The sequence below is a fragment of the Hemibagrus wyckioides genome, linkage group LG01 (genome assembly GCF_019097595.1).
Source record: "Hemibagrus wyckioides isolate EC202008001 linkage group LG01, SWU_Hwy_1.0, whole genome shotgun sequence".
NCBI classification, from domain to species: Eukaryota; Metazoa; Chordata; class Actinopteri; order Siluriformes; family Bagridae; genus Hemibagrus; species Hemibagrus wyckioides.
This window is the reverse complement of record NC_080710.1, coordinates 16668268-16684324: the sequence shown is the minus strand read 5'-3', so window position 1 is coordinate 16684324 and position 16057 is coordinate 16668268. Positions and strand designations below refer to the sequence as shown.

The 16057-nt window shown below is 36.2% G+C and overlaps 1 protein-coding gene across 1 annotated transcript in view; it reads right to left on the bottom strand.

Annotated features, from left to right (window-relative positions):
• Window positions 1-2313: 2313 nt before the first annotated feature.
• Window positions 2314-16057, bottom strand: part of cmtm8b (CKLF-like MARVEL transmembrane domain containing 8b) — a 51922-nt gene continuing 38178 nt past the window's right edge. The window contains exons 3-6 of the mRNA XM_058398314.1: window positions 4735-4888; window positions 3599-3772; window positions 3298-3417; window positions 2314-3010 (exon numbers count right to left, since the gene is read on the bottom strand). Coding sequence (XP_058254297.1) covers window positions 2924-3010; window positions 3298-3417; window positions 3599-3772; window positions 4735-4887 — 534 coding nt within the window. The 5' untranslated portion in view covers window position 4888 and the 3' untranslated portion in view covers window positions 2314-2923. The remainder of the gene's footprint in view (window positions 3011-3297; window positions 3418-3598; window positions 3773-4734; window positions 4889-16057) is intronic.

Genomic DNA, 16057 nt, shown 5'->3' with positions numbered 1-16057 from the left:
ATGAAGCCTTTAAGAAAGTAGGAACCAATGTGAGTATGAACTGAAATTGGGTGCAAAATACTTGCATTGAAGAAATTCAATGCAAATGTAATTGTTGCCATTACATGGCCATTACTTCATGACTGTTAATCATCCCTCGTTAATGGACTATAATTTAAAGACACTGCTGTTTACAACTAATGTGGACAATGTGTAATGTGACAGCTGTGTAAGTTCATTTTCCAGAAATCTTTCTCTCTCTATTTCTCTCCTTCTTATCATGCACATCTACATGTAGTGGTCAATTAATTTGTATGCCTTTTAGTTTTGTTTGTGCTGAATATAATATTCTCCCAGGACAGGAATACAGCCGAGGTCAATAAGAGAAGGATATTCCTCCTTACCACATAGCTAATGTAATACTTGTAGTAATGTTATGTACAGAGTCCAGCCTGTTAATAATAAATTGTTTATAATGTCTCAAACCACACAAACAAATCTTGTATACATTTAACTCTCATCTACCTTCTATCTATACTTTCAAGCAGAGATTCCTTAAACTTTTGCAGCTGGTCCATTTATTCACTACTTCCTTTTGCGGATGTTTTTTTTTTTCCATGTGTGTGTTTGTGTGTTGAGTACAGGATGCATAACTCTAAACTCACTCACATTCCTATGGAAACGAAGGTGCAAAGGTAATAATGCAGTCTAAGATTTTTTTTTTATTATTTATTACTGTGAGTGTGAAATGGGTAGTATAAGTAAAATGTTGGTCAAGTATCATCATCTAAACCTCAATACTAACACTGTAAGCAATGAACAAGAACCAGTAACTTCAATATGGCATGTAAATAATACAGTCTCACCATATTAACATCATCAGTGATGCACACTTCTGTGTGTTTGTGGGTAGGATGCAGTTGCTTCTTCTTATAACAGTTAAACGCAATGTGGCGCTGTTCTTAGACTTGACTTTGTGCTCGAACCTGAGGATGTGCAAAGCTATTCCATAGCCCTGTACTATGTGTAATATATAATGTATAAATTTTAAACCACAACCATTTAAATTGTGCTTATTAGAATAATGCACCTTTAACAAAGCTCAGGGCAGAGGGTTAGATATCATCTAGCTAAAGAAGAAGCATCAACAGCGGAAAATACACCTGGCTGAACTCTTATAGGAATAGAACTGCACTCCGGCAGCAGGATGTATACTAAATGACCACATTTTCCATTGCTTTATTATCTGTATACCGGTCATTTTTATTGCACGGATGTGTCATCTAAATGAGTTTCATTGGTACCCTTATAAAATAAAAAGTTTTGTTTATCTGGTGAAATCTGCCACTTTTGCCCCCCATTTCCATATCTTCTCTCCCATATGTGTAGTATGTAGTGTTTATGCTTGTGCTATGTTGATGTTTCTGGTACACTGAATCTTAGTGGCAATTATTACTCCGACACTGGTGGTTACTCTCTGTATGTCACAATCATAGTTATCCTACCTGTTACCCTGCTGAGACACTGTGTGGCTACTGATCAACCAGTGGACTTCACACCCTTACTCACTTACATTATTTCCCAGAGGAACTCACAGAAATGGTACTGGTGCTCATTACTATTTTTGCAGAAATTTCAAATGAGGATGGCTGATACCAACAACTGCTGGCTTAATTATAGCTTCAAAGAACCTGCTTAGAAGTGCGCTGCATGCTGATTGAATTAAAAAGGAACAACCGTCTGAATGTATATGTTGTAATAGGAATTTAACAGAACAGTTAAATATTTAATTGTGATTCCTCCCAATTTTGCAGAAGTATACCAGCTATCTACAGAACAAAAGAACTTGATTAGGCAGACAGGCACAATGTTTACACTGGCGGACCATGTTTTTATTCCTCCTCAGTCTTGTGGGTAAGATAGATGCTTGCCAGATGTATTAAAAGTGCAGAACTAAAATTCCCGGCCAGTTGTGGCTTGACAACCTTAAGTTCAAATCCCAGGATTGCCAGATGGCCACTGTTGGGTCCTTGTGCAAAAGGCCCTTAACCATCAGCTACTCAGCTATATGCCTGAATTGTGTACTGCCTTACATGTAATTAGATAAAAATGTCTGCCAAATGAATACATTTAGTGTTAAGCCACTACTGGTCGGTATTCCTCTGTAAATGCTTTTGTTGTGGAGAATTGCAGCTCTTCTTCTTCTACTTTTTCTGCTTCCTCTTATTATTATTATTATTATTATTATTATTATTATTATTATTATTATTATTATTCATACTGCCTATTAATACATGACTGCAACCCTTCACATCGGAAAATGCTTTATTTTCAGATGGAACACTTTGAGTACTTGATTCACTAATCAAGAAACAAAATAAAGAAATAAGGGCATGTGCATATGGTTAGGAAAAAGTTAAAAATAACTATTTAAAATGTCTTATAGCAAAGCTGACAGCAGAAATAAGCAGAATTTTGAGACCAGACTCAATACTCTTTTATACTTTTATATGCATTAGTTGTATGGACTAACTGCTGTATTGAATACAATGCACTATTACATGTGCAGTATTATTAGAAACAGAAATTTACAGAAATACATAGTACCTATTCAACACATATACATGAAATTTATTTTTATTAAGGAATTTAGTTTTCCCACATTCTAATTTAAATATAGGCAAATACCTCCTACTTTGGTACACAAATAGTGCACTATTAAAGTAGTCAAGAAAATATACACAGTGAAAAACAATTCAAATGTACATAACACAGAAGCATCTTATTTTAAAGACATTACAAGAAGAGGTAAAAAAATACTGTAACATTCTTCAAGTCAAGCAAACCATTTAAAATTGCTGGGTAAGTGCATAAGAATAGAAAAAGCCCATAGAAAGCAATCTGGTTAAAGATAATTTTGTAAATCAGATTCCAGTCATTTTGCTTAGGCATCCTCACTTTTTGATCTCCAGGATTTGTAGCTCACATATGAATTTGCTGCGTAACAAAGCACAACTAAGAAGGCAAATACCTGAAAAGAGGAGAAGGTTGTTTTGAAATCAGTATGGGTCATATTTATTGGAAGGAAATTGTTTAAGCAACTATTGTCTTGCAGGTTACAGTATTTGTGGAGACAGGTAAATTGTCCCCAGAGGATCAGTGTTCTCATGTTTCTGGGGACATGGAATCCATGTCTATTATAGGCACATTGTTCCTAAGTGTTTACAGCACATGTGGCATTGTCTTGAAGTGTGGTAATGGAACTCATTCCAAACTAATCAAGATCTCAAGGGGAAATTATATTTCTCTTCCTCTTACCGTGGAAGTAATCCAGCTGATGTAGTAATAGCGCCCCCTAATGGCTTGTGGCACAGATGTAGCATTAATCACTGCAGCTGTCAAGTATAGAACAGTGGCACTGCTGTTGAAGCACAGTCCCTGTGAAGAGTAGTGGGGTTTAAAGCTTTCATATATTATAGGACATGCTACCCATTTTCTTGGGCTGATACAACCACTCAACACTACTGAAAGTTAGTATTTGTTTGTATAAAAGTTTGTATAAAACCATTTTTGCCTATAGAAACATGGATCATTGTTTTTTTGAGTTTATTTCACTCACCAGAGTTGACCATGGGATTTGGGGGATCTTTGTGTGAGCAGTGGTCAGGTACAGTAGAAGAAGGCAGACAGTCAGCACCCAGCAAACCACTGACACAAACATCACCCAGCCCAGTGCTGGCACCCGCAAATACTCAGTTCCACCTAGAAGAGTCCACACAAGCAATCCACAACCCTGACAACAAAAAGAAAACAAAGTCTATAAAAATGTCAAGGCCTTAGCTGCATAACACAGGACTGGTCATAATATGAAAAGCACATCATATTATATAGAATCTTCTACCTTCAACCGTGTCACTTGATCAAATGCACCAAATAGGAGACTAATTATTAGAATAACCAATAGCATGAAGAAAAACAAAATTAACCTGGGCAGTGCATGTACACATGTAGTTTTTACTTCTGTAAGCAATAGGGTATAGAGTCTGTGTATTTCCCTGTGCACTCCCAGCAACCCTTCCTGTTAGAAGTAACAAAGAATTTTTTCACTGAAGGCTTGGTGTCACAGGAAAAGTGGTTTTGCTTTCAGCAGATAGGCCTAACCAATGATTAAACACTGCCTGAATGCTTGGATGTGATTCAGGATGGATTGTGGAAGGAAAACGAACAATAAGGGAGAGAGGAAGAGTCGGTTGACTAAACTGTTTTGGTTTGTCCACTTCCTCTCCTCTGTGGAATCTACATGTGTTGTTTGTATTTTTTTACGGTGAAATTCTTCAGGCACAGACCGAATGTAGTTAGTTTTGCTGTAAAAGTGTTTATTTATCTTATGAGGACACAGACTTAATATTTCACTATAGTTTGTAAACTGAACATACAGAATGACACATGCAGGATTTTGTTCAGTTTCGTTTGCTAGAAAATAAAAGGTCAAACGGAAAAATGTTAAAGATTTTGCAGCTATGCAATTTCTAATAATTAATTTATTAATTAATTTGAAGGGTGTTTTGACGAACTAATTATTGTATAGTCATCATACAGATGTGACTTTTTCTTCCTCATTTAACAGTTACAGTAGACACATATGTCATCTCCATACTTACACAGCCTAATCATACTACTTTAATTTGGTTACATACTTGGTGTAAACTTTCAATAAAGACTTTAATACCCAATAATAATAGAAATTCGACTTACTATTTCCCCAAACATTAGCAGTCCTGGAGGAGAGCACACAAACTTGTGGTCATAAGCCAGAGCAGAATGTGAGAGGCCCAAATCCTCTAATGTGGGACTTTTGCTGCTCCTGTTCACTGTGGTCACTGCTCTGGACTCCGGGTCTTCTTCCATCCTAACAGAGTGAAAGTGACTGAGAAAGGCCTGCTATTAAACTAACTGTCTCAGCAAGGCAAAGGAACAGCGCCCCCTGTCGCACACCTAATGGTAATGAAGGAAACGACACAAGCGCTTCCTATCTAGTGCACTAGGAGCTATCAGAAACAAAAGAAACACATTTCATTCCGATTAATATTAAGTACAGTATCGTACAATAAAATATTTACAACATTTACAATGAAATATCCTGCCATAGTTAAAGAAAACAGCGCTGATCGTCGGATTCAGGACACTCTACTGATCGAAGAGCAGTCCCCCCACTCAATATGAAACTTGTAATAATATACATTCACCACAAGGGGGCAGCAAAGCGACATCACAGACCGACACGCACTCTAAAGCACCTTGAGAGAAGACTAGCGGAGACAACAGCACACAAAATAATCTCAAGTGTTTGTTTTGTTCTACATCCATTTATCAAAAGGTCATCACTGAGGGAAAATTACTATAATAATAATATATAATAATAATAATAATAATAATAATAATGTATATGTATTTAACAAATAGAATCGTATATAAATATAACCAATATATGTGATTTTTATATCACTGAATAATGTAATAATAAAATAATTTAAATAATTAGTTTGCCATTGGTCCTTAAAACATTTTGGTTTTGTCTGGATGAAAGAGACGTTCATTTGGCTTGACTTTCAAAATGGCAATTAAGGAAATGGCACACTGGCTCTCATAAAAATGAAGCAGGCACTACACCGAGAGGGGATTAGGTTTGAGCTGTACAACATCAGATAGAGACAACTCCAATTTGAAACAAGAATTTTCACATATAATCAGATATCTGATATATTTATTGGTGTATAAGTTGACACCGTAGTATTATCCACATAGTAGCTTTGTCATTTTTTAAATATTTTGTGTTAGTATGATTTAATATGCATATCATTCTAGCTTAACATTGATGAAAAATCTGTATGAATTATTTAAATGATTAAAATCACAATTTAGGAAAATATAAATTGTGTTTTATGTATATATTTCATAATTTACTAGGCTGGTGTGCCCATTAAGAGCATATAATTAAATGCTGATGCTACCTTTTCATTTCTCTCATAACGGATAACACGGAAACCATTGTTCTCTATTCTATTCTTTGAAAACTATGTGTCACTTTCACCTGCGATTATTTATTCATGAATAAACAAACCAGGAAACATTAGATAAATCTGGCATGGTGAGTTGACTAGCTTCACACAATCAATACATCATTATATATAAAGTGTCAAGGTATATGATAAACTGGGGAAAAGATGCTCTGAATGGAAATTAATGTCAGAAGTGGAATTATGCACAATAAATGAGTGACTATTGATATAATCATAACTAAATTATAAAGAATCCAATTTTTTTGATTGGTCATAACCATTAGAGATGTGCTCTTATAAACTTTATTGGAAAATCTTATAACTCGGTCAAAGGTACCCAAATATAACATTACTACATTGTTATCTACATAGTAGCTCTCATGGTTTCTTCAACTCACCTCAGTTCAGCTACATGTTACTAAATATAACCAGTGGAAAATCATGAGTGCTCCAGAATAAGATGTTTATATCTCAGAGCCTTCATTGGCTGTGCTTGTCCTGCTGCCCACTGTTTATTATTAGCAGCGCACAGTGGTGGCCATGTACTCATTTGCAGAGCATCGCTGCATAGAATGTAATTAAGTCATCTGGTGTGGGCACATGCTGTGCCAAAAAAATCGAGGGGCATGGTCTAGTAACAAACCATTTTATATACAATATACAAGAACATATACGTATAAATGTAGTAGACAGATAGACAGCACCAGACTTACTCAACTGAAAATCGGTCTAGAAATATGATATTGATTTTTCAGTTTTTGTCTTTTTATAATTTACAGAATATTTGCTCAGTTATATAAAATATTGTAGTAAATCAGTGCAAGCATCCAGTGGGTTAATCACAATTAGCCCACCCTGTAATGTCATTAGTTCAATGCCATTACATACTTTCTGTCTCTAGTTTAATTGTGGCTTATGGCAAAGTAATGATACGAAGCTTTTGGGGACATCATTACTTGTCCTTGAATACAGTATTACACTATAAAGAGAGATGATTTTTTTTTTTATAATCACAAAATGGTTGGCTGCATATTATAGAAAATATGTAAAACAATTCTAATATGTAATTACTGTAAATACAATTAAATCAAATCATTTAGAAACAATGCAGATGGCATTATTTAACCTTATAGAAAATAATGTAAATGTAAAAGTTAAAATTCAGTGTATGTAGAGCTGAAGGTGAGATTTGATTCTGCTCAAGCTCTTCAAAATGGACTGAATCCTCATTATATTAGAGCTGGTATTATTGCACACTCAAGGGAGGCACACTAATAAACTACCCTCCTAAAGCTAATACTAAGATTATAGAGAAGACAGTCAATGGATTTGCAGTGAGTTTCAGGAGCGCCTGCAGCCTTTACCAGAGGATTACTTTATATTCCTTCATATTTTACTGTAGTCAATATGAAGTCCTGCTGTGGAAATCGAGCCGCCTTTTCTCTGTAATCATGGACCTGGCCCATAGCCTTCCTGTATTTAAAACCTCTTTTGTACTTGAATGATCTTAAACCCGACTGAGACACACCTGCTTGGAGTTTCCCAGATGCACTTGAACAGACTTTCCACTGATTAAGAGTTATTCCTTTAATAATTTAAAAGCTGCCCAATTGAGTCTTCTGGGGCATAACATACATCAATATGTCAAATGAATTTTTAAACCAGATATACAGATATTTGTAATATTTAGTGACATGGTGTTTTTATAATATGCACCAACTCCTATGGTGCACAATTTTCAATCTAGTAAATGATGATTTAAAAGCTAAATAAAAACAAAATCAAGTTATATCAAACTTATAAATCCTCTGGGATGATACAGAGACTGTTTAATTTTTTTGTATAGGTGCACTAATTTTCTATTAGGAGTATCAAAGAAAAAAATCTTTAAAAGCTGTCATAAAAGTAACATCTAATACAATTAAAATATGTCCATACATTACACAGCTACTGAATTGACATTTTTGTTATCCGTCACTCTGCATGCATCAATTCAATGTCTGTGTATTGTATCTCCTACAAGAGATAAACAGTGATATTATGAAACCCAATCCGTCTGGCAGGATCTTTGAACACTCTCATTCCAGCGGCATAAGGAACATAACATTAATGACATTTCTGATACGATTAATTGTTTATTGTGAAAAAACTCATGGAATTAATATCATGCTTTTAAAATGTTTTGCATCTACTAGACAAACAAAACCTCATATGCCACATACACCTTTAGAAGCACCATTGTTGATTGATGTTTATTGAAATGTCTCTGAGACCTGAGCTAATATTTACCACTGTAAAATTTTGTTTACACACCACCCTATCTATTTATATATGTGTGTTTACGTAAACATTTTGCTGACTGAGTCATGGATGGTTCGACCATGTTCTCATCTATGACTCGGAAAGCTCTCCTTTATACATTTCAGCCATGAAAATGGTAATCATGGCACAACACAATCCTTAGAGCATAATTGAAAAGGAAATGAAACCAGCCAAATTATCTTTTCGTTATCGTCAAAGGCGGATGTTTCATGGTCTCAGGAGCATGTGGGGTAGGGATTGGGGGGTGAGTCCACATTAAGACACCCTTATCCCTGATGAGTCTCTCACTTGCTCGCTGACTTTTATTTCCTCTGCTCTTCGTCCAGGCTCCGGCAGCCTGGTAAGCCTTTATGAAAAGCATTGAAAGGGTGAAAGAAGAGCAAACACCAGGGGGATTAATTATTTCGGTGTCTAGGAACAAGTTGGATTTTCCAAACCATTCTGAGACACAGTCAAATCCTCTCACCTTTGAATGAGAGAAACATACACACACACATTTCAATCAGGTTCAACAAAGGAGCAGCGGACTATGGGAAAAATAGTTTTGGAAACTGGTATCTCATCTCACAAGTATGTATTAACTTCAACCAGTGTCATTGTTTATGTGAGAAGCAAAGATCAGAAAAAGATTTTCTGAACACCGACTGCTCATAACTGCTCATAACAGGAAATAAAATCAGACTATTCGAAATGCACACTTGATACGGCCAAACTTAAAAACACAGCACTTATTGCTGAGCTAAAATGCCAAACTTACATAAATGGCTACAATACACCCATTAAAAAAAGCCTATCCAAACAGTACAAAAACAACAGGAAAATAATAGAACAGACCTTGGGATTGACAAAGTTATTAATAAAACCATGAACATGTACAGTTTTTGTGTGAGGATTTCTTCATAACTCAATCCCTCTACTGCAGAGAGTCAATAAGCTGAATGTACAGTTGTGTAATGTTGTGACTGAGAGCATCACAGTTGCACTGTGGGTTTAGAGGCCATCAGAGAAGGTTAGCCAGAGCAGAACCTGAACACCCACATTCTTCCAGGGGCTGTGTGCTGCTGTTGTGTCAGACAGATATGCCTCAGATAGAGAATGATAATTATAGTGCACCCCATCTAGTCTCAGTGGAGTAATATAACGGTGTGAATCCTAGCCCAGACCATTACACTAGTTCCTCCCCAGGGGCCTGAAAACCAGCCATCAGTGTTTCTATCTCCCCTCCCATTTGCTCTGACACTTCCTGTTTTGCTGGGAAAGGATGAAGTGCCACTTGTTAATGAAGAGAATCTGATGCTTCTGCAATAAGGTATGTCACAGACATGGTCTGGTTTAGTCTAACAACATGTCTTACAATACTGCTATGTGACCCATGCCAGTACAGTGTGGTCTTTATAGCCTGTAGAGGAAAATTAATCAGGGATTTTCCTGTTGTAATCCTGTTTAAAATCAGAAGACCTGATTAGGTGTTGATCTACATGTACGGTCTACCTAAAAAAGCTAGTGTGACTGTGACACACTGTTTCCTTTGACAAGTTAGTATAAAAATATATAGTGTATATAGTTATTGCAAAGTTATATAGTTATTAGTTGAATTTCCTTTTCTTATTGTAAGTTGTATATAAAGACTTTGGATTAATGACTTGAGTACATTTTACTGTATAATGAAAATTTTGATAATATATATATATAAATAAATAAATAAATAAATAAATAAATAAATAAATAAATAAATAAATAAATAAATACTAAGAAGGTAGAAAAGAATAGAATAATATATGAATTCAGTGAAATAAAGTAAGTAGTCCAATTTTCCCCAGAAGCTGGATGTAACCTTAATGAGCCCCACACAGACACACATGTACAATGTGTGCAGTGACTGGAGCATTAACACTGTTCCTCAGTGAGCGTGGCGGCCCACTATGGGAGGCCATTTCTCAAAGCTAATGTATGTCACAAACCTCAGCATGAGCAACACAGCCTTGGGGAATCCATGCCATTCATCTGGTACATACTCCACTGACAATGAGAGCCAATCAATCTGCCAATGAGCCACCATACCATGAAACCTCACAGAGCTTCTATGTATCTATGTTTAAGTATATGCATATGTGTGGACAATAATTAGATTGAGTTTAGTAATCTTAATGAGAATTTTATTAAACCATGAAGCACAGATACAAATATGTAGATCCATTTAAAACTCACACGGACATGAAACAGTAATATTATTAGAATAGTAAACTAGGAATAAGTAATACTCTAAAAATGATATGTGTAGACAAATGAAGTGCAGCCCAGAATGTTCAATTTAAAATATTTAGTGAAGAACGGCATGCTTCCAAAACTACTGCCCTACTCAGTTAATAATATATGTTAAATTGGACAACAAATCCATAAACAAATCAACAACAGCATATTTCTATTAATATGTGTTAACACTTCTGTGTCTATTGTCTTATATGAGCATGGAGGCAGTGACTGCCACATGTGTGTTGTGTGTCAGTGCTACCCTCCACCCTGCTGTGAATTCAGAGCTCAAATCTGTTCTCCTAAATGCATCTCTGCTGCCAGAACACAACACAACACACACACACACACACTTTGCCCTCATCTGCAGTGAGTTGTCAGCTAACCCAGATGTCGCCTCATAATTGGCTGATGTGGGCACCCACAAAGGCAAACACATTATTACACACTCTCGTTTGCCTCCTGACACACACACTCACACACACAACCTCACCAACCTCACTAAGACATCACTACACCCCACCCCATATCCCAACATGCCTTATTCCTCCCCCACAACTTATTCCATCCCTCTAACACAACCACTCAGCCAATTATTTAGAGATGTTCATTCACCTATCATAAAGGTTAGAAATGTGTAAATGAATTACAAAGTACAAAATACACATAACTTATCCACCAAACAAGGCACACATGGCACAGTATTGGCAGTGACTGCAGTAGATGGTGGTTAAGAAGCAAGCAGGGAAGGTTGGGTTTGTGACCGCATTGGTGGATTACTCCCTGACATAGCCGATATGTCAGAGCATATCTAATCAGCATTCCTGAAACCGAGCCAGGCTCAGAGAATAGATCCCAGTGTTAGTGCGTTGGCCCCCTGGTGTGCTACCTGTCAAAGCCAATATTTCCCCTCCAGCTGCCCACAACAACATCACCCTTCTCACTCACAATCTATTGCTTTTAATATTTCTATTCCCAAATTCAGAATCGGAATGAAGCAGAATTGTCGACATATTTGCTTAGAATTCTTAAACTAATGAGAAAGATTATCTAACATTTCAGTCATAATGTTGTAACAGAGATAAATTAGCTTGTTATTAATGTCAACACTGTCAAAACAAAACCTAGGAAAACCTGGCATTTGGATAAAGGTTGTAGTCTATTGTGTACTTAATGAAAACATATAGATGGTATGTATGAATCTGAAAAATATGGTCGACTACTGCCCCTGTTAATGCCACCTGCTATTAAAAAGGGCTGCGAGTTCCTGGGAGTAGTGGCTATGTTTCAGGTTGTTTTGGCAGAAGATTTCTATCACTTGCTTGGGATATACTCCCTCCATGTTATGCAGTGAAAAAATAATTTGCATTTTTTTTCCATGAGTGTGAAGTATCAAAGGCGGGCCCCTGCTGAGCGGCGAATAGACAGAGCTGGCAGAGGCATGAATTTTTCAGCAGCTATCGCCCTCCCTTTCTCTCCCTTTCTCTCTTTTCCTGTCGGTTCAGTCGATACGCTGCCTGGACGAGAGGCTGCGGCTGCATGAGAAGTAGCTGAGCTGCATCTCCACAGTTCCACCAGCCTCACAAATTGGCACATGATTTTGAAAATTATAAATACATTTTGTGAGCATTTGTCTATTTCTCATAGTGTTTATCCTTGGCAGCAGATGCTCCATATCCAGTAATCTTTTGCATTTCTTCCTCAAACCCTGCTACTGGAGAAACTTGGTGTGTTTGTGTTTTGTACTTAATGACTTTCTCTACCAATAATCCTGATTCATTAAGTCTAATTTATCAGGGGAGAAATGAATAGACTCATTTTTAATAATATGTTTCGATTGTTGCATACAAGCATTTCTGCACACTACTTTAACGCATCAGTGATTCTACTATAGCAACAGTAAATATATACACCAAGACAAGCAGATACACATGGATCAGAAGTTGAATAATCAGGGGATTAGGGCATGTATGTGATCAAGCAATAATGCTACATGGGTTGGAGATTCTAAAAATGCTAAAAAGCATGCTCTGTAGTTCACAAGGACAAATGTAAAAGTAAAAAAAAAAAAAAATAGATAAGCAAACGTGACAAACATGACAAACATGATATGATATAGAATGATATGATGAATTAATGGATTGTTGAATGGCCAGATTATTGATTGAAAATGAAAAGTTCAATTAATGACTTTTATTTATAAAATACTTATTAACACCCCTTTGAATATCCAAAAAGTACTTTCAAAAACAATAAATTAAATATATGCATATGCCATAATTATGTACATGTTCACAAAAGTACATGGACAACTGATCATCACATCTATATGTACCCATTCGAAAACCATGGACAGTAAGATGGAGTTGGTCACCTCTTTGCTGTTATAATAACCTCCACTCTTCTGGGAGGGCTTTGAGCTCGATTTTTGAGTGTGGTTGTGGGGATTTGCTCATTCAGCCACAAGAGCATTAGTGAGGCCAGGCACTGATGCCTGGTAAGGAGGCCTGGGACACAGTCTGCATTCCAGTTCATACTAAAATCATTCTGTGGGGTTGAGGTCAAAGTTCAGGCCACTTGAGTTCTTCCACTATGACCTTGGCAAATCATGTCTTTATAGACCTCACTTTGTGCATGGGGCATTGTCATGCAGGTTTGGGCCTATTAGATCCAGTACAGGGAAATTGTAATGCTACAGAATAGACAGATAGACATTTGTGTGCTTACAACATTATGGCAACAGTTAAGAACCACATATGTGTGGTCAGGTGTCCACAAATGTGTCATTTAGCCATATATGTATTTCATTTGTAAAGAGAAACATCCAACTCAGAGGACTTTACTGTGGTACCATAGGACATTTGACATATCCTGCCATTCTGACAGTATGTTAGCAATAATATGATGATTAAGGAAAAGTTCTAAAGAAAAATTATACTACTAATAATAATAATAATAATGATAATGATAAGAAAAAAGAAAGAAAGAAAGAAAGAAAGAAAGAAAGAAAGAAAGAAAGAAAGAAAGAAAGAAAGAAGAATTCCTGATGGATTTTGAGCTCAGGTTAATGCCTGTACAGATTTGTTCTCCCAACAACAGTTTGTAAGGTAAAAACATGCTGTTCGGCTACTCTAAATTGGCCCTGGGTGTGAATGAATGTGTGAATATCTGTTTGCATGGTGCCCTGTGATGGACTTGTGTGCACAACTACTTTGTGCCCAGTGTTACCAGAATAGACTGCAATTCAACTGGTAATCTGACCAGAATAGAGTGGTTACTGAAGATGATAGTTTGGTCATATGTGAGTGTGCTCTTTAAACTTCCCTGGATATGAAGATGGAAGGTGAGAGGGTTAAGGTACAGATAGATTACCAACATAGTTGCATTAGCCACCTATGTATTTCGTACAGTCGCCTTCTGAAGAAGCAATGACACTATCTCCCTTAGTGAGACCCAGTTGGACTGTATGGCAGGGGTAGAGATCTCCACTACAGGACTCTTCACTGACACGGTAGAGGTCCCACTGAATTCACAACCCCGTGTAGAGCCTAAAAGCCAGTTTCAGTGCTTTATGGGTATAATTGCCTGTTCAACTCCATCAGATGACCCATTTGGGTTGCTGAACCTGCTTAGAGCTGATAAGGCACATCAAATGTTTCTGCAGAGTTCCTCAGGATCTCTTCTTATTTCTTGCCAGAAAAACCCTCAAATCAATTCTGAATAGATAGATAATACATTTTACTGCTACCACTATCTGAGACATCACTCATGTTACATTATTAAAACTTTTAAAAAGCCATATTCTAAATGTCATAAAAGTATAATTGTGTTATTCTGATTAGGACACCGTATACACAGTAGGACACTGATGGTGGACATATTCCTGTAGAATTCTGTGATTTGTACTGAGAAAGACCTCCTGTCTGAATGTCACACTAATCCAGGAGTGGAACAAGCCTGGCATTTTCACCACTAAAAATGTCAAGTGGCAGCCAAGACTGTCTAGGAGATGATGAGTGCCGGTGCCTGTGAATCCGTGAGTGTGTGTGTGTGACTGGCAGAAAGGAATCTCATCATGCCATATTGACCCATTGGGATTTGGCTGTATCAACATTGTTCTCCTGGACTGTAGACCACAAAGCAACATATCAGTTGTTCAACTTCTAAAGAAGAGAAATAAAAAGCAGTCACCTTGGCAAGTAATTCTACCAGCTTTCCTGCATTTTCTGATTGCTTTCTTTATATATATATATATATATATATATATATATATATATATATATATATATATATATATATATATATATATATATATATATATATATATTTTCTAAATATTTTCGGTGTAATGCTTAGAAAGTAGTTATTCATCCCACATTCATACCACACTGTACAGACCAATTATGGTGCTATAGTTATTTTCCCCCAAAATAATCATATCAAGTCATATTTTCCAACATTCAAATTTGAAAAGATCCTGATGTATAAAAACAATTCATTCAAATAAATAAAAGATAAAATAAAAAATAATGAATTATACTGACCTTTATGCCTGTAATGGACTACTTCATCCAACAATACCCTGCCCCTGAGGATAAACCAGTTACTGTAGAAGAATGACTGAACAAATGAATAAACAAATGACCTTATTTCAGTCCAATAAGACCACAGTCCAACAGAAAGTTTTTTTTTTCTCTTCTAACACCAACTTCAGACTTCATAAAAGTCCTAATTATCAGAGTTGATCAGGTATTGTAAATGCTCTGAATAATTGTGGTCTAAAGCACTGAAAGTTTTCCAACCCTGAATTAGTCTTGTAAATAGCTTATGAGAAGTAGGACAAGCTGAAGGAACCCCACTGAAGTGAGCTGTTTAATTTGTCTGACAATGACTTTGGCAGGCCTGTGAGAACCCACTGGTCAATGTGAAAAACAGACACAAAAATGAGGGCTGTCATCTTCTAAACAATTATTATTTGTTTTTTATGTGAAAAGTCCCAGATGTAAAAAAAACAAAAAACAAAAAAAACAATCAAACAAACAAAATACTATGCCAATCATTTATATTTTTATCAAAAGAAATGAGGAATGATTTCATTTAAAGTAAAAAAGAAAAGAAAAGAAAACTAATTAATATTTTGTGTTACTACATGCAAAATCTTTTTGTTACAGGACAAAATAATCTTAAAGTTGTTAAGGCTAGAAGAGTAAATTCAATACAAAATATGAGTAATTATAAATTTGCATTAAATCAAACTTTGATAAGGCAAAATAAGGACACAGATATACAAGTTACCTTCCAATTTCTTATAAACTATCCACCATAAAGCAAAGACAGCGAGAGCGAAAGCGAGAGAGAGAGAGAGAGAGAGAGAGAGAGAGAGAATCAAAAGGGGATACATTCTGCGCAAAAAAAACTTATATTATATACGAAACTGTGTACCAGCC